The following is an 18070-nucleotide window of genomic DNA, read 5'->3' as shown; positions in this document are numbered from 1 at the left end:
AATTGGTGGGGGTCCAGGGTGGGGGGGAGACAGGATTTGAAGTGTGCTAGGACCAGCTGCTCTAAGCACTTTGTGACGATGGGGGTGAGGGCTACTGGGCGGTAGTCATTGAGGCGTTTTTGGGTATCGGGACGATGGAGGTGGATTTGAAGCAGGCCGGTACCACAGCGTGGGCCAAGGACAGGTTGAACATGTCTGTCAGCACTCCTGCAAGCTCCCCAGAACACGCTCTGAGAACACGCCCGGGGATGCCATCAGGACCTGCAGCCTTGTGGACATTGATCCTGCTCAGCACCGCTCCTACATCGGTGGGGGAGAGAGTCAGAGGTTGGTGGTCTGGCGTCATGTCTGCTTTGGTTGTAGTTGTTGGGTTCCCTCGCTCAAAATGAGCATAAAAGTTGTTGAGCTCATTGAGGAAGGAGACATCAGAGGATACAGGGGAGGGTTTGGTGGTCCAGTAGTCTGTAATGGTCTGGAGTCCTTGCCACATGCGTTGGAGTTGGAGTTGGAGAAGTGTTCTATAGCCATAGTCGCAAGGCTAAAACAGGTTTACTGAAAGTCCACTGAGCCAAAGCTGACCCCACAGAAACCTTTCCTGCAGAAACCCTGCAGCATGCACACATTTTCAGTTTGACAGATAAAAACTTTAATGAAAAATGTTACAGTAGGAGCTTTTTAGTGTGTGTTTTTGTTTTTTGCGACCCTTGACATTTGAGTAATGTGTCTTCTCCACAGTGTCGCTGGTATTGTGTTCACCTTTTAAATCTGTCACTGTGGGGAAAAGTAGTCCTGGGGACACTTACCGTAGCAGGAGCTAACACTGTATATTCAGCATATCCCTGTTTTCTGTACTTGTGTTGCTATGTTTGCCTGTTCTGTTGGATATAAACCTTAAAAGCTTTTCTGCCTGTCATCCTAAACACAGTGAAGCAAATGCACTCTTTTCCTTTGTCCTAGTTTTTTCTCTAAGTATCATAAGGGCTGCCACAGAGTATTTTTCATGGTGTTCAGGGTTTTCTTTAAATATATTCTAGCGGTTTCATTTATCTTGCGTTAGCAGAGCAGTATTGAAATCCTAAATGTATGTCTCTAAGCAGCTGTGACATTATCGGTGCGCGTCTAGCTACAGTACTCGTCTCAGGAAGAGACAGATGTACAAAACAGGAGGTTTTGGCTGCTTGTTTCTCACCAGCTGCTTTTCTTGTAAACTTCCTGCGGTTTTCATGGTGTGACTGCCTCAAACAGCAATAAAGCATGCTGTTCTTTAATTTGGCAGCAAATGGAAAATGTTTCTGTAGGGTGCCAAGATGCCCGTGTGTTCGCTGTTAGTAGCTGCTCCATTCCCACTATATGATATTGCATTTGCGAGCTCGAGGCGGCATACCGAGACATTTTGTCAGACCAATTCACTGAATGAGCGGTAATGATGGAAAACTCTGTGTCTTTGGTGAGGTTGAGTTGTATCCTCCAGTGTTAGAGCAGGTCGACATGAGCAGAGGGTAGGAGGGCATTTATGTCAGTTCACCTATTCAGCAAGTAAACCATTGCATAAATACAATAGCTGTTCCAGGAGATTGTTATGCCACAGGTGGTGTAACTGTGTTGTTGTCTGATTTGTTCTTGTTGGTGGGAGGGAGAAATAGATTTTGAGTGCACTAAAGGTGGTAAATAGGTCATATCTTCTTTTTGAGACTTTTGGAGCCAGTAATTATATTTTTAACTTTACTGTACTTTATTTTACTGTATGCATTTAGTAGCAACTTTAAAGACAAATAAATAGAAAAAAACAAATAAATTAACATGTATTATTATAAAACTGACCTGCCAAACAGTATAAAAAGCACCACATATCCCCACATACAAGCTGCAACATGCACCTTGTATGTTTATGCAATTGGAATCCAATGATATGATACGCATTATTTTAAAATGCACCAAGTTGCATATTGAGTATTTTTAATTTGGATACTTTAATATTCAAATTACATTATTTTTTTTTTTGGGGGCGGAACCACTGAATAACTGCTAATAAAGTAATATTAAATGCGGTAATGACATAGGGATTCTGCTACACAGCTCACAGGTAAAATATAGGTAAGATACACTGTAAAAGAAAATACAAATATACCCAAAAAAGCAAAAAAACAACAGGGACTCTAAATTCAAACAGGGAGGCAGGGAAAATGAGGGCAAGATTCACAAATACCATGACTAAAAAAAAAGGACGGGACTATTTATACACATCAGAGAAACAGAAACAGCAGAGTGGACAAGACACAGGTGTAGACAGTCATGACGACGAGATGGGGGAGGAAATGAAATTCACCTAACTATCAAAGTAAAACCAGGAATGACAAGAGAACCCAAGTGAACACAGAAATGCAAAAACCTGCACAAAAACATAGTAGAGAAGGGACTCAACGGTGGCGAGAACACTAAGCCCGAAACAAAAACACAAATATTAAACTGTTGATTACAGTAAGGGAAAACATGGAGGAAATTGCACACAAATACAAACTTCATAAAAACAAAACTAGAACTTTAATACAAGAACTAAAGCATCTGAAAACTAGAAAGCAGGAATCAGAATCATCCTAACTGTTGTGTAATTATTGTTCTCACGATATCAAAAGCTAAAACTAACACTAAAAATTCATAAAAACAAAACTAAAACTAAACATAAAAACACAAACACAGCATATCACATATCTGGAAGTACACACATGCATATTCTGTTTCATTGGTATCCCCTGTAAGATTTCTGGGAATAATTTTACACACCATAAAGGCTAGGCGTGATTTTTGCACCATTGTGCTGAAGTGCCAAATATTTGATTTGCATGATCAGACAAAAGCAGATCTCTCCGTTTTAGAATTTATGTTTTCCACACAATCGTTAGCACTCATCCCTGAAGCCTCTGTGCATTTGAGCATGCCCATAGATGTTCTAGCTATTGCCTCTATTGCTAAAAAGAACACTAGCAGCTCTATGTTATGGATTTATAATCACGCAGAAGTAGAATTATATCCTTGGAAATGCAATCTCTTCTTTTAAGCCTGTTTCAAAGCTTTTATTCAAATTACTCATAAACTGCCTTCGGATAATAGTTTGTAGAAGGTGGCACCATAGAATAGTAAAGTCAACTAATCTACTCTGTTCTCTGAGTGTGAAACTGAATGAATTCCTTCACTGAGATGCAGTCGTATAAATCATTACCTTCAATGAGCTCTGAGTAAGCAGCATGCAGCCCACACCATGCCTTGAGATTATCAATATTTAGCCTTAATAGGCACTTAATCATTGATCTAAAGTAGGTGCTCTGCTTCGAAATGAATCTGGTGGGTTGAAGGGGCTTCCGCCTCAGGCTTCAGCTCTGCTTGGAGGCCTGCTGTGCAGGTCTTACTGCTAAGAGCCTGATGAGATCGAGGAAAAAAAATCCCCATTTCCAAATATCCATCAGCACTCTGAAGAAAAGAAAGAGGGAAGCGGAGAGATGCATTCGAAGAGCAGATCTTGTTTCCCTCGTTGCTCTTCCCCCTGGGCAGTCTCCATGGTAATAGCTGTCAGCTCATATGTTTTATTTAACCTTCACGCCCTGGAGAGAAGCCACGTTATGTTAATAAGGAGGGCTTTTTTCATGACTGTCACACATTTTGTCTGTGTGAAACTCTGCAGGATATCACCTCTCATTTCTTCTCCCAAGTCTGTGTTGTGGACACAATCTGTTATCTTTTCCGATTAATAAATACTGTTTGTCCTATCCATACTTTAGCTGTTATTTACATAAAATAAAATGTGTGCAACACCAATTGTAATCTCAAAATGTTGTTTTTTATAGACGCTCCAAACAATTTACTGACCTGAGGACAGCAGCATTTATCTCCTTCTTTCAAAACTGCTGAAAAGCTTTGCTAAAAAAGAAATCCCTTTTTTGATTTCACAATACTAAAGCAAAGGTTGGTCTAGGTGCAAGGGGGGTGCCTTGGGAAATCAGAAAAATTTAATCAGAAATAAATAAACCAACTGGGGATAGATCTCTGGGGATAGGCCACAATATGGTTTCACACTGACACACTGAAATCAGTAAATTACTTTACATGTGTGAAACGGTGTATCACTTTGTCTTTTGTTTGAATATCACATTAAAAAGTAAAGTAAAAACACTGCGAGGAAAGCTATACATTTTTAAACTTATTGTATTGTTTAGCAGTCATAATTAGAACGTTTTACATTTTCTGTGATGCATTCAGGAGGACAGGCCACCGCTCCTCCCACCTTCAGTCAAGCACCTAACCACAAGCTTCCTGGTCTCTATTTGTGATCCAACTTCTGTTGACCAATCGTGTTTGAACAGGCTTTATTTCCCTGCAGGTAAACAGTCTGTGTGAAAGGGGGGGAAAAAACATAATAAGGAATGCATTTGCAGAGAGAAGTCGTAATGGAAACCATTATGTGATCACAGTTCAGTATTTTATTTAATTTATGTTTGCTTTAAAATGTATTTAATTGCTTCTTTTAAAGTGGCTTCACAGTGTAATGGTGTAAACGTTCAACTAATATGCAAAAACTCAGACCAGGAGTGGACACAAATCCTGAGAGGCACGTCTCAGAAAATCATCCATTAAGCCAGAGTCGTAGAATTAATGGAATGACTTACTCCAGGGCTGTAGTTTAAGCTAGCTTTGCTTTAACGATGAAATATTTCGCACGACAGTATTATTTACCCATCTGGATTGAAATTACATGTAGCTGTACATACTTTGATGGCTTTCATCCTGGCAGCAGTTTAGGATGAGTCACTCTCTACAAGACTGATGTAGATGTCACTGAACTGGAGCTCTGTCGCCACTTTCAGGGATTTAAATAAAGGCAGAATATGAACCACAAGTCCCCAAAATTCAGATTTATCTTTGAATCTTCATTTTTCCCTCCACAGATAGATGATCCAATAAGTCTTGGCCTGAGACAAGTGAAAAAAACAACACTTTTGTCCTGCAATACTCTCATTCTTTCCGGTCATAGTTAATTAATGTTTGCCTGCCAGGGAAGTGATTCAGTCACGTGACTGAAAACTATGGTTTGCAGTTCTTTACATTAAAAGAAACGACACTGTACAAGGTGTACCTCTAGTAAATGACGAAGATGAATCTGGCGACCTTCTTCCATTGCTCTGTAGTCTAGGTCTGATGCTCACGTTGCCATTTTTGGTGCTTTCGGTGGTGGACGGCAGTCAACGTGGGTCCCGTGACTGATCTGCCGCTTTGCAGCCCTATACACAGCAAACTGCAATGCCCTGTGTATTCGGACAGCTTTCTGTCAGAATCAGCTTTAAATTCGCTCAAATGCTTACGCTTACCCATTTTTTTCTGCTTCTAACACATCAGTTCTGCGGACAAAATGTTCACTTCCTTCCTAATGTATCCCACCCACTAACATGTGCATTGATGAAGAGATAATCAGCGTTATTAACGTACCTGTCAGTGGTCATAATATTATGTCTGGTAACTAAAGTAAGTCTGACATTTGTGGTTTAAATGTCGGTTTAGAAAAAGATAATGGATTTGAAAACTCAACATGTACCTGTAGCAACTGTTTCTATAGGAAACAGTTGGTATATTAAACATAATTCATGTAGCTAATAAATCAAGACAACTGAGATGACAGTCAGATTTATAAAGTTAACATCCATGTAATGTAAGCAATTACCAACTGAAGAGGTTATCACTCGTTCTTTAATACCATAATAGATTCCTTTTTCTCTCTTTGTTATTTTCCAGTTCGACTGCTCGTTAGAGAGTCTCAAATTATTTCCTCGCAGGTCAGTTATAACTGATCATTTAGTCCCTCATTGAACACCTGTGGTGCAATTGGAACTTCACAGTGCTAAATAAAATTGGGCATTCTCTTAATGAACCCAGTCACCCAGTAATTTAAGGTCCTGGTGGCGTCCTCTGTGCCTGGTATTAGTGTCCAATAACAATACCTTTGCAGCTGTTCCCTTGCTACTCACACGCAAAACACACATATTTATCTGCTCCACACACCTACACCACATGCACATGCATGCTGCTGGTGATGCTCATTTTAATGCAATCTGTTCAAACCAGTTATTTATTTATACACTTGAGAATATACATGGTCATTTGGCCATTTCTTTGAGTCTCATTAGCTTTTAAGTATGCAGTAAAACTATAAGTCATTATTCATGTTCTAGAAATTGTATTTTAAATGCCATCATGTACCATTTTAATGTTTACCCTTTAGGCTTTGAAAATACATTAACTCTTGGTGTGATTATGTAAGACAGTTGTTCAACAATAGTGATTCAAAGGGGAGCGTACAGTACAAGTTAAATGCAGGTTTGTAATGGATTTAATGCATATATGAGATGTGATATGCATAGAAATAATCTCATCTTTGTAGCTCACGTCTGCTTGAAGCAAGGAAAAAGTAGCACAGCCTGCCGGTCTAAAGAGTTAAGCATGGGCAAAATTGCATTCTTTGTAATGCCCAGTAGGGGGTAACACCTCTGGTTGTAAATTGAAAACAGATTTAATAGAAGTCTATAAGAAAATGATCCTGTTTCTCACTTGTTTTGTGACCTCAATGACCACAGTTTATGATCTCATCTGCTGCTTTTAAGTTTGCTCCAACACAGCACAACATTTATTTTGTTCGTTATTTTTTCCATTTGGAGTAAAATAAATATTAAATCAAGGTGTCTACCACATGCCTGATAAGGCAAATCTCCCTGGAACTGTAGCACGGCTGACCTGGATTGTGTGTAAAGCATGATACAAAAAATATTAACATTTATAAATGCAAAAATATGAAATATATTTTAACTAGCTGCATCAGTTCTGATTGTCTGGTTGCAGAAAGTCTGGTTGCAGTGGAGAATGTAATTTTCTATTACTGTCTGTGAGATGCAAAGGTGCTTTCAGGCTAAATGAGCAAATATAATCTCTCCAGAAACTTCTGGGTGTGATTGCAAATGGGTGTGCCCATAAAACCTTCAAGTGGAGGTGTACAGGAGCCACCCTTACCAGATACCATTGAGCCTAGACACCTTGCTGACGAAAAGAAGTACTTTCCCTTTCGGGCTTTGACCACAAGCAGAATTTAAACAAAAAGGAAGATACATTTTCACTCAGAACAAGTAATTAACTTCTGAGTGTTTTGAAAGTTTGGTAAGGGACTGGGATAAGGAGCTTACTGATATAGTGAATTTATGGACACTGGTATAAAAGTCCCCTTTAAGATTAATAAGTGTTAATAATAACAAACCTAAATCCACTGATATCTCTAGATATGCTCAAAGCTGTTTTGGGGGGTTAGTTATTAACTTGTTACATGCTTTTTTGTGTTTTTTCCTGTGTGTGGTTATAGAAGGAACCTTCCGGGCGACAGGCAGAAAGCCCTGGACATCATGCTGCCCCTGGTGGAAGGCGAGGAGCAGGTAGCGAGTGACATGTACTGCCTGGTGGGACGTATCTATAAGGACACGTTCCTGGAGTCAGACTTTACCAACACACAGAGCAGAGACAACGGCGCACTCTGGTAAGAGAGCAGGCAGGATGTCAGTGTGCATGTGACATTTCTGCTAAGCCAAACACATTCTGAGTCACCAAAAATTACCATTTCTAAGGGCAGGGTGCATGGGAAGTACAGTGACTCACTAGATCACACCATTAAGAGTTTATCATGAATGGTGTCAGTCAATGCAGGATTTCATAATGGCTCTTATCATGAAGGTTAAAACCCTTTGCTGGTAATGAGTCTGTGAATAAACCACAGCCACGTAGTGTGCAAAATTCTTTGAGGTTGCACAACGACACCTCATAGCAACATAAGAACAATACCATTAAAATCCAGACTACAGGGATCATGGATAACATACCAAGATGACTGAAATGTAAAATTAGCAAACATTAGCAGTGACAATAGTTTGAGCTGCTAAATGTTTTGTGCATGTTAAGCTGAGCTGCCTGGTTTCTGCTGCTGGTAGCGACAGGAAGTGGTGAGCTAGCATTTATTTAAGAAAAAAAAACCCATTGTGAATATAAATATTGGTACAGGTTAAGATTAATGGCATCACGATTCAGGAAAGTGTCCTAGTTGTCTAATATCTCTGTAGAACCACAAACCCTTGCTATTTGAAGACTCTGCATCACTTCCACACTGCCTAGTGTCACCAAAAATAGCTGAAACTTTTCAGTTCAATAAAGTTAAACTGGTTTGGGTAACATCAGACTGTTGTAGCTTCATATTAAAACAATAAAATCAGAAATAAAAGACATTAAGTTCAGCAGCATTGGCACAAAAACTGCTGCCACGCTGAATCTTTCTTGTGTCTCGTCTTTTATCCTTGGGAAACCACTTTAGGGATGATTTGCCATCTCTCAAGAAGTCTCATATTTTTAAACTGTGTTTCAATAAGTCAAGTATAATATAGTCTTGTATGTCCTATATTAATTCTAACTAGAAGCAGTATTTGTTTGAGTGAATTTTAGTGACAATTTATACTTGGCTAGTTTCCCCTTCATGGCTGTCTTCATTTTTACATCTGGACAACTTTGATTGCAGCTGCTGTTCAAAAGTTTCTCCGTACAATTTTTATCCTGGATTTCAAATATCAGGCTGACCTGATTTTAATAGCGAGGATCTATTATGGTCCAGTTAGCAGCTGTCATCAGTGTAAGGCAAGTGTATGGGCAGCGCATCAGGTCAGAGGATGTATGCGTACGTCTTATGAGATGTATGCACATCGTTTCTTCAAAATTCATGGCAGTCGTAAGTTTATCCTCCAGTGTCCAGCTGTCAGAGTAAACTATGGAGGCATCCAACAGTGACCTTTCAGCACTCTTCATGTTGTTGTGTGCCGTTCACTCCACACTGAGGAGGAGGTTTTGCCTCCCACCCAGCTCATCAAATTTACCCCTTGTAAAGTCGTCTTTCTCCCCAAAATGGAAACCGAGTTTCAGTATTAACACAGTGGAGGAGACCCAACGTGCATCAAAGATGGATCACAGCAAGTGGTAAGAACAGGGCTTCACTAAATGATCTGTCATCAACCTTCATCAGGACTTCCAGGGAGAAAAAAGGAGTTAAAATCAGCTTTTTGTGGGTGGAGTCAGAAATCCTTTTGGTTTCACTTTTACATTAAAGGTTTCTGTGTCTTCTTACAGTTTGGCATCTAATAAAGAGATTAGTGTGAGTAAATTAACATTCTGGTGTTTACGTTTTCTAATTAACATTTTTTGGAGCCTGACAACTTGCAGGGACCTTTTGGATATGATCGAGTTGGATATTTGCTACCCAAAAACTAGCTAAGTCAGCTTGACACTAATGAGTAAGCACAAAGAAAGATGCATTTGCAGGGTTTCCAGCAGCTTGTTGAAACTGAACTCTCAAATTTGCCATCTCCTATGAAAGTGCTGTGTGAGCTCTTTGATTTTCTGTAAGCCCTCGAATCACCACACTGCAGGGGCTGAGAGGAATTACTTGTTCACTTTTTGCTGTGATGCGAGTGCACCAAGGCTAACATTAGCTGACGGAAGTCGGCTTATTGAGAACACAAGGCGGCTGATTGTCTTTATCTGGAAATTGCTTTTTAAGATTTCATATCTTTGTTGACTGCTTAGATAATCAGGCTCCCATCTGGCTGTTATTTCCAATTCCGTGTCACAACTTGGCACAGGCCTCTAATAACGCTCGCACCCCTCCCCTCCGCAGAACAGATTGCTCATTAAATAAATGAAATTTCTTGTTTTGTGGGGGTTCTCACAGTTGCTGTTTGATGTTCTGTGGCCCCCAACTCAATATGGCTGTAATTATTTTTTTCTATCTTGAAGTGTCTCAGAAAGCCGGGGGAGTCCTGGGAAGCCATCCATTATCTCAGGGATGCTTGGGATTTGGAATGACGCATTTCTTGGAAGAAAACTGTTTATGTGAATCATTCTTCTTCTCTTTTCAGGTTTAAAAAGGGGTTTGAGTCAGAGCCAACACTACACTCTGGTATCAACTATGCTGTTCTTCTGCTGGCAGCTGGACACCAGTTTGACACGTCGTTCGAGCTCCGCAAAGTGGGTGAGTGGACCCTGGTTACTTTGGTCTGTGTCCTAAATATGCAGCTTTTCATTTTATTACACTAAGCCTGTTGACTAACCACTGAGTAATCAAACTCTAATCAGTCTAATCAGTCCTTTGTCTGTAATTTACACGATAATTGTTATCCTAACGTGGAAATAGGGGTCAGTTAAAGCTGCACAAATAAATAACTTATATGAATGGAAATGAAAATTGCGTCACCCACAGAGAAACAATTCCCCTCACAGCTAAAGTGCAGTTTAGCATCTTTCAGCTCATTGCGTTTGTTCTAACTTGGTGTCAAATGAACTACCTTTGCTATGGCAGCAGCTGTTTTAATGGAAAACCTCTAATAAACTCACATATGCTTCTAACTCAACGCCAAACAACAACTGTACAAAGTCTAGAGGAACCGAGGGCAGCAAATCTTTGGAGTTAGCTGGAACCAGAACAAATGCAGAGGAAGTGAAAATTGGATTCATTTAATTCACCCAAGTGGCAAGAGACACGGCTCCAAATGAGAGATAATTTTGTTATGTGTTTGCTGAGTGTGTTAATAGTGTTTGCTAACACATTCAGCGTGTCAGCTGTTGACACAGTGGATGGTGATAATCTTTAACAGATTTTTTGACCACAAAAGTGGATGTAACTCCAAAATTCACTTTCCTGTTAGCTTCATTTTAGTTCAACAAGGCAAGAGGGAGATATATGCTGCTAATTGTTCCTTACACAGCCACTAACTGTGTATGCCTGTCATTTGGTGCAGAGTAGAGTGTGCCGAGTCATTTATTAGAGGGTTTTTTTGACAGAAAGTGACTTCCTGCAGGTGAATGCTATTAGGATAAGGTTGGAATGCCAAATATGAACCAGGGGAGTAAAGTTATGGGTTGGAAAACTTTGTTAAATAAAGTTATTTTTAAACCTTGTTATTATTATGCATATTTCAATAAAGCAAAATCAAATAATGTATAGTTGTTTCCTTTTTTAGTCAGGCAGGCGTGTAGCTGAGCTTTTGCCCACACTTTTTTTCCCTCTTAAGTCTGAGGCTCAGAGGAACTCAGGAATCTGGGAATTAGAGTTGGCTTTTCTGGGAATTGGCCCGCAGCTCTCTAAATTAACCCAACTCTCCATCCCTTTATGCATCCCTGGGGTTATCTCATAAGATCCCCACTGTCTCTCCAAATGGCAGATTTCTGCAGCAGGCTGTGCAAAACATGTAGCTGCTGCTTATCTTAGCAGTTCTAATAAAAATAATAATATAGCTAGGCTGCTGTAGTGCGAGTTGTGGCACACCCAAGTACAGCATGGTCTTTCTTTGGCTTTCTTGTTAACTGGCATGTCTGCCTATGGTCCACATGGAAATGGAACAAAATATTTCACCAGCATTAAATTGTTTGTCTTGTTTGCAGGAGTTAAGCTGAGTAGCCTGCTGGGTAAAAAAGGCAGCCTGGACAAGTTGCAGAGTTACTGGGATGTGGGCTTCTTCCTGGGTGCCAGCATCCTGGCCAGTGACAGCACCCTGGTCATCCAGGCTTCTGAGAAACTCTTCAAGCTTAAAGCCCCTATATGGTGAGAACACAATCCGTTCAAATTAGCATTTTAAAAAATGCATTTTAGACCACTTCCATCACCAACTGTGACTCTCTGTTTGTCATATGAAGTCTGCTCTGCTTCCCTTTGAAACTAAAGCAGCCATCTGTGGCCACTGGCAAACATTTGGTGTATTTGAAGAACAAAGAAAAAAGTCACCAAAAAAAGCCACTTTGCTCATTTGAACAGTATCTCTGTGTTTACATTTTAGATTTGAAGGATATAAAAGCCTGGTGTCGTAATTTTTTGTGAATTGTCAAAAGTGTGGTACAACTTTTCTCCAAAGATAAAACTGAGAACTGATATTTTTTTACACTTTTTATAGCGCATATTCGTCTTTAGGCCCCCAAGCTAGCCTGCAAGTCTAGATGTGTTTTAAAGAAAGATGCCACATGACAATATCCCGTTCACGCCATCGTAACATAATGCCTTCACGGTGGTGGAACATAGTTGTAATTGCCCGCAAGGCATGTGGTAATTTCAGACTTCACACAGATTTTATGATACTTTATGTACAACATGTGGAGGAAAATAATAAAAACGTTTCTTTTTTTTCTACAGTGCATGAAACCCAGCTGTTTTGTGTTTGTTTTAGTGCTCTGAAAACCGTCACACCAAAATCAGGCTCCAGCATAGAAACGCAGTCATATCTTAAAGTGTTTATTTGTTAGCAATTTTCCTTAAACAACGCTAAAGTTATCTACCAGTAAGGTATTCTCTTTTCTCTGTCTTCATATCACATGTTTTTGTAATTCTACAGTCACACTGTGGAAAACATTGGTTGGAAACTGCGGCGTGAAATTAATGCAACCCTGTCCAATGAACTTGTAATCTTGTTACCTTTAAAAATGTTGCTTTGAAGACCAGGGGACTGCTGTCCGAGTCAGAATGGAACTTTAAAAATGTTGATAAAGCATTAATAAGATGAAGTCAGTCTACAGGAAATTACAATACAACCATTTGGCAACCAACTTGAATCAAGTCCCCTATTACAAAGAGATTTTTCACAGACAAGTTGTGGCCGTCGGCACAGATTGACTCAGACTGAGTGCAATAAGCTGACAGTTTGTCTGCATTTATATATTAGATGGCAACTATTTGCAAAGCAGCCATAAAGACATATACCACAGCAGTAAAGTTGTTTATTCCTGTTATCTGGTAATACTTCTGTTGCTTCCAGGTATTTGCGGTCATTGGTGGAGACCATCTTGATCTTTCAGCACTTCAACAAGCCCAGCGTAGAGCAGCCCTCCTACAAACAGGAGCTGGTGGACTTTTGGATGGACTTCCTGGTGGAGGCGACCAAAAAAGATGTCTCCTCTGTTCGATTTCCTGTAAGAAACACAGATTAACATGAAATAATACATCTGAGTTTTTGTTAAAATGTGGAAACAAAAAAAAATCCAATGCAAGCTCAGAAAAGTAAAGGTTTAAAATGTGCAATGCATATATGTCTTGTCCAGGTGTTGATTTTGGAGCCAACTAAAGTGTACCAGCCTTCATATTTGTCCATAAACAAAGACGTGGATGATAACACAGTGTCAATCTGGCACGTTGCTCCTGATGACAAGGTGCGTGTCCCACTGCAGTAAAATTATTTAAAGAATATATTTGCTGCATAATACTGAGTATAGGTTTATGTACTGTATATATGTATTTTGCTTGCTTTTAATAGGAATATGGGTAACAGAAAGAAAAAACTCTCATTGCAACCATAGAAAAATAAAACAAAATCCTACTCTGGTGCACCTCAACAGTCTGTGCTGGTTTCATCACTCTGTTTTATGTTAGTAAACATACTGATGCTTCCACTGGTTACAGTAAATGATGAACTACAGATAATGTCACATAAGGCGACAGATGTTAACGAAACAGGAAAGCTGAGATCGTGATCATGTCTCTTCTAGATCTGGGGAGATGCTGTGTTGTGATAATGGACTGTCGCTTCCTGTAATGAAGCTTTATGCCTCTGTCTTCTCGATTGTTTTCATATGTTATTGCTCATTATTCCCAGCTTACACGTCAATGTAAATGGTTGCTCGCCAGGGAAGTCGTGCTAGTAAACGAACTAAATAAGCGCCAATGATATAATCCAGTGGACTGATTCTTATGATAATGCTCGCAATAATGTTTAGTTAACGATTTATCCTGTTGATTTGACTTGTCCTGCAGAACAAGGGGATCCATGAGTGGAACTTCAGCGCCACATCTGTACGAGGTGTCAGGTCAGTGCCTGCAGTCTCTGCAAAGCCTTGTTAAAAGTGATCGCTTAGTGGACTTTAAGCTGACTGCAAGCAGAAACTACTATGAAAAGGCTAAAAGGATCATTAGAGAAAGTAACATTTGTTTCTAGTTCAAGTTTCAAGTTTTATTTGTCATATAGAGATAACAATGTTACATCATTACAGGCTACGAAATTCTTAGGTTCAGAGCCCGCTCAATATTGCACGTAGGAAAAAAGCAAAATTACACATAAGGTGACACTAATTAAAAATAAACTATATAAATAAAGAAAATATATGTAATTTTTTTTAAAAGAGTAGGATAAATAAATACAGATTACTACAAATACTGCAGTGCCTGTAGTGCAGAGGTAATGGTATATACATGTACAGTGTATACAGTGATTACAAAGACTGGAGGTGGAAAAGGCTTCCAGCCCTCGTGTTGTTACCATGAATTTACCTGGCACTCAGCAGACTCTGGGGACTCACGACAATGTAATGAGCTCTAGGCAAGGAAGGACATTTCCTGAAATATCAAACTGCTCCTTTTAAACAAATGAACACTGAGTTCCTGCTTCCTGTGTGGCTAGAGAAAATTGCTTCATGCCATACCTCTATCTGTCTCCTGTCTCATTTCTGCTCTCAGCTGCTACATAAATAAAAGCATTAAATGTCCAAAAGTTGTAATTATGCAAAGTGAAAAGCTTTTGAAATCAAATAGAAATGCATAAACATGTATAATAACATTGAGTTGTGTACTAAACAAGATGATATTTCAGTGTTCAGAAATATATTTAAAACGCCCAAAAAGACACCTGAATAAACCAAAAATACTCCAATGTTAATTCGAATAAAAATGGTGTTTAAAGCCCAGTGCAACATAATAGAAGTCATAAAATTAAGAGTAAAACAAAATCATGCATTTCCTATTTAACAAGTAGGTGTATCGAAACATACTCAAAAGCAAAAATAAGTAATATTGTAATAACTGCATGCAATCTGCAATTGTAAACACCAAAGCAGAGGTTTTAGGTATGCCCAGTCGCTGTGCTGTCTCTTCACCTCTTGCAGCTTCAGATGGTATCCGAGTGCTCCAGCATTACACAGACAGTTTTTATGATGTCCTTCTCTTTGCCAGTTTTTTTTTCCACAGTCCTCAAAGGAATTCAGTGTCAGATCGGAGAGAAGCTGAGGGCTGTGCTCACATGTTGCTAGGGAACGACTCTTTCTCTATGCCCACTCAGCCTGCAGACAGTCAGCAGGACACAATGGCAGCCCTGCAGGCTACAATACAACCACACATGCAGGGACTCTGCTGTCTGGTTCAGCAGCTCTGGCCTTGGCATTCTTACTAAGGAATGGGCAATTGCCAATTCCACTGGATAAAAGTTTCCATTTAGTTGGTACAATTCTAGCTGTCCATCTTTTGTGCAGAAATTGAGCGTCATCTAACAGCTTATATGGCTGTTTCTGATGGTGACTTTTATAGGAAACAAACTACAACTGCTGTAGTCCATGCTCATAACATTAGATATTTATTGTATATATTAGCATGAAATACTTTTAGAGTGCAGTATCTGTGTGCACAGGCTGCATTTATGAATTTAATTTTTACATGTGGTTTTACATTTTTAAGTCATTCAGTCAGTGATTCACAATCAGGGTACAAGTACCCTAGGGGGCTACTTCTGCGGTAGAGCGGGGGTGGTGGAGAAGATTAGCTCTACTGGTACAATTAACAGAGACATTATTGTTTTTCTTGATTAACTATTATCTATAATGTGAAATAGAATGGCATTTATCCAGTTCTGCTGGAATAAGCTAGAAACAACTATGTGGGCAGCTGTTGTGTTGTTGGTGACGTTATAGTGTTAGTGTTATGTAACTCTGGGGGATAAATCTTTTTAAACTTTTTATGAGGGAAAATAGAGAACTTTTGACCACTGACATTTGTCACATTTACAGTTTTTTATGCTCTAATGATGATTTATATTTAAATCTTTAATAATTTAATAATTTAGTATACCACGGTATACATATCATGACGTGACCCTCTATGAGCAAGGACTTAGCAACAGTGCCAAGGAAAAATTCCTTTTACACCAGAAGAAACCTTTGGCAGAACCTTTTGGCTGACTTGTTTAAGCTGTAGCTCTCAGTTATTACTGACTGAGAGTATGCATTACATTACAACTTGAACATGTTAGCTAAAAGCGAAAATGTTTGCTAAATATAATAGTGAAAGAGCTCAGAAATAGTAGTTGGCTAATAAATAAAGACAAAGTTATAAGTTGGATTACTAAAGCTTTAGCTAGCTTTTATTACTGCTGACTAATAGTGTGCATTAATAATAGCTAAAATGGAAATTTCTGAAAAAACAGTAACTAGCTGAATCAATTTACTTAGCTAGCTAGCTTTGAAACCATTGACTAATATGCATTAACAGTTCAAATTGCTAGTGTATACAGTGAAAACCATAAGCTAGCCATTTTTGCTAAATTAGAGCTAGCAAAAAAAAATCTGTTGGGTAAAAATCTAAGGAGCTTGGAAAGGAAAAGCGTCTGGACTTCTTTACGTTGCTTGAAGACGTTTCACCTCTCATCCGAGAAGTTTCTTCAGTTCTAGGGTCAAATGGTGGAGTGTCCCAAATTTAAGCCCTATGGGAATGCCCCCCCAAGAGGGACAAAGGACATCCTATTGATCCTCTACCTAATCACACGAGCCAATATGTCTGTGAAAGAGGTCTTTCCAAGCTCCTTAGACTACGACGACCTGGATGACTGAGAACCTTCACAGACATATTGGGTAAAAGTATTAACAGCTGAAACTGCTAAAAAAGCAAAAACAAAAGCATTAGCCAAATAGAAACCAAACAGCATTTAAATAAGGAATGTTGTCCAACAGTATAGATTAACAAATGGCTTAAAGAAACAAAAAAAAAAAGTTAAATGTTGTTGAAAAATGGGTAAAAAATAGCAACATGACGTGGATAAATAGTTGAAAGGGTTACTTAATAGTTGGTGTCATTTGAGAATTTTGTGGAATATTCCAAAAGAAACAGTTTGTAGCTATAGCTTCATTCAATGTAAAGCTCACATCTGTTCTAATGTTATTGTGGGCTGTTTCTAACTGAGGACAAACTGTGGACCGTTTCTCCTCAGCATCTCCAAGTTTGATGAACGCAGTGCCTTTCTCTACGTCCTTCATAATGCAGAAGACTTCCAGATCTACTTCTGCACAGAGATGCATTGTAAAAGGTTGGTCTGTGTGTTCTCTCTTACAGATGCAATTCCAGATCTTTAGCAATTTACCATAATAAATCATGTCATAATGTGACTGCATTAATTTAATTTTCAGTTCAATTCAATTCAGTTTTATTTATATAGCGCCAAATCACAACAACACTTGGCTCAAGGCACTTTAATGTTAATTTAAACTTAATATAAATGGCCTATCCTATTTCTCTTTCTTTTTTTGTACGGAATTACATTATTGAAATATTCATTTTTAATGAGCCATCCATTGAAATATCAGATAGTGAACAGCCTGAAATGTCTTAACCATAAGTGTAATTTAGCATCTCTCTGTTCTCCACATTCAGTCTGCTATCATTACAAAGAAACGCTGCTGTCATGAATCAAAGTAAAGGGTCGGCACAGCTTCACACCTTTCTTCATTGTAATGACTTCATAAGTAGCGGTTGTAAAAGTGATAATGCACGTGTGGCTCAGATGAATTGATCAATTAAGACCACCACTCTCATAATTGGACCCATGCTTAATAACTTAATAACTTAACACTAATGCCCTCCTTCTTTTATTGAGCCAGTTGTAAACCCTTTAAAAAATGATGTTTTATTAATTAGCGGGACCCACATTACATTACCTTACATACAAAACGATTGTGGAGAGGAGCAGTCGGGGTTGAATCCTTATACCTATTACAATTTTCACACGTGCATTCCAAACCTAAACCTATCTAGACTTGCCCAACTGCCCCATATTACCTGTCTTTGTTCAACTTGTGAGAAAGAGCAAGTGGAATAATGTGCTCCAACTTTTGAGTTGATATGTAAAGACAGCTTATGGTTAATGGGCAATCTGCTTCACCTTTACTGACACAAAGCCTTATGATTCTCCTTAAAACACAGGTGTTATTGAACTGA

The 18070-nt window shown here is 39.0% G+C and overlaps 1 protein-coding gene across 1 annotated transcript in view; it reads left to right on the top strand.

Moving 5' to 3' along the window:
* map3k5 (mitogen-activated protein kinase kinase kinase 5) overlaps positions 1-18070 on the top strand; it is an 84304-nt gene that overhangs the window by 39116 nt on the left and 27118 nt on the right. The window contains exons 7-13 of the mRNA XM_005737257.2: positions 7391-7561; positions 9978-10090; positions 11500-11659; positions 12861-13014; positions 13144-13251; positions 13853-13905; positions 17067-17162. Coding sequence (XP_005737314.1) covers positions 7391-7561; positions 9978-10090; positions 11500-11659; positions 12861-13014; positions 13144-13251; positions 13853-13905; positions 17067-17162 — 855 coding nt within the window. The remainder of the gene's footprint in view (positions 1-7390; positions 7562-9977; positions 10091-11499; positions 11660-12860; positions 13015-13143; positions 13252-13852; positions 13906-17066; positions 17163-18070) is intronic.

Source organism: Pundamilia nyererei, unplaced genomic scaffold (genome assembly GCF_000239375.1).
Source record: "Pundamilia nyererei isolate P.nyererei 1_Seehausen unplaced genomic scaffold, PunNye1.0 scaffold00074, whole genome shotgun sequence".
In the NCBI taxonomy this organism is placed as follows: Eukaryota; Metazoa; Chordata; class Actinopteri; order Cichliformes; family Cichlidae; genus Pundamilia; species Pundamilia nyererei.
The sequence above is the reverse complement of the archived record's forward strand: the minus strand, read 5'-3'. Positions and strand labels throughout refer to the sequence as shown.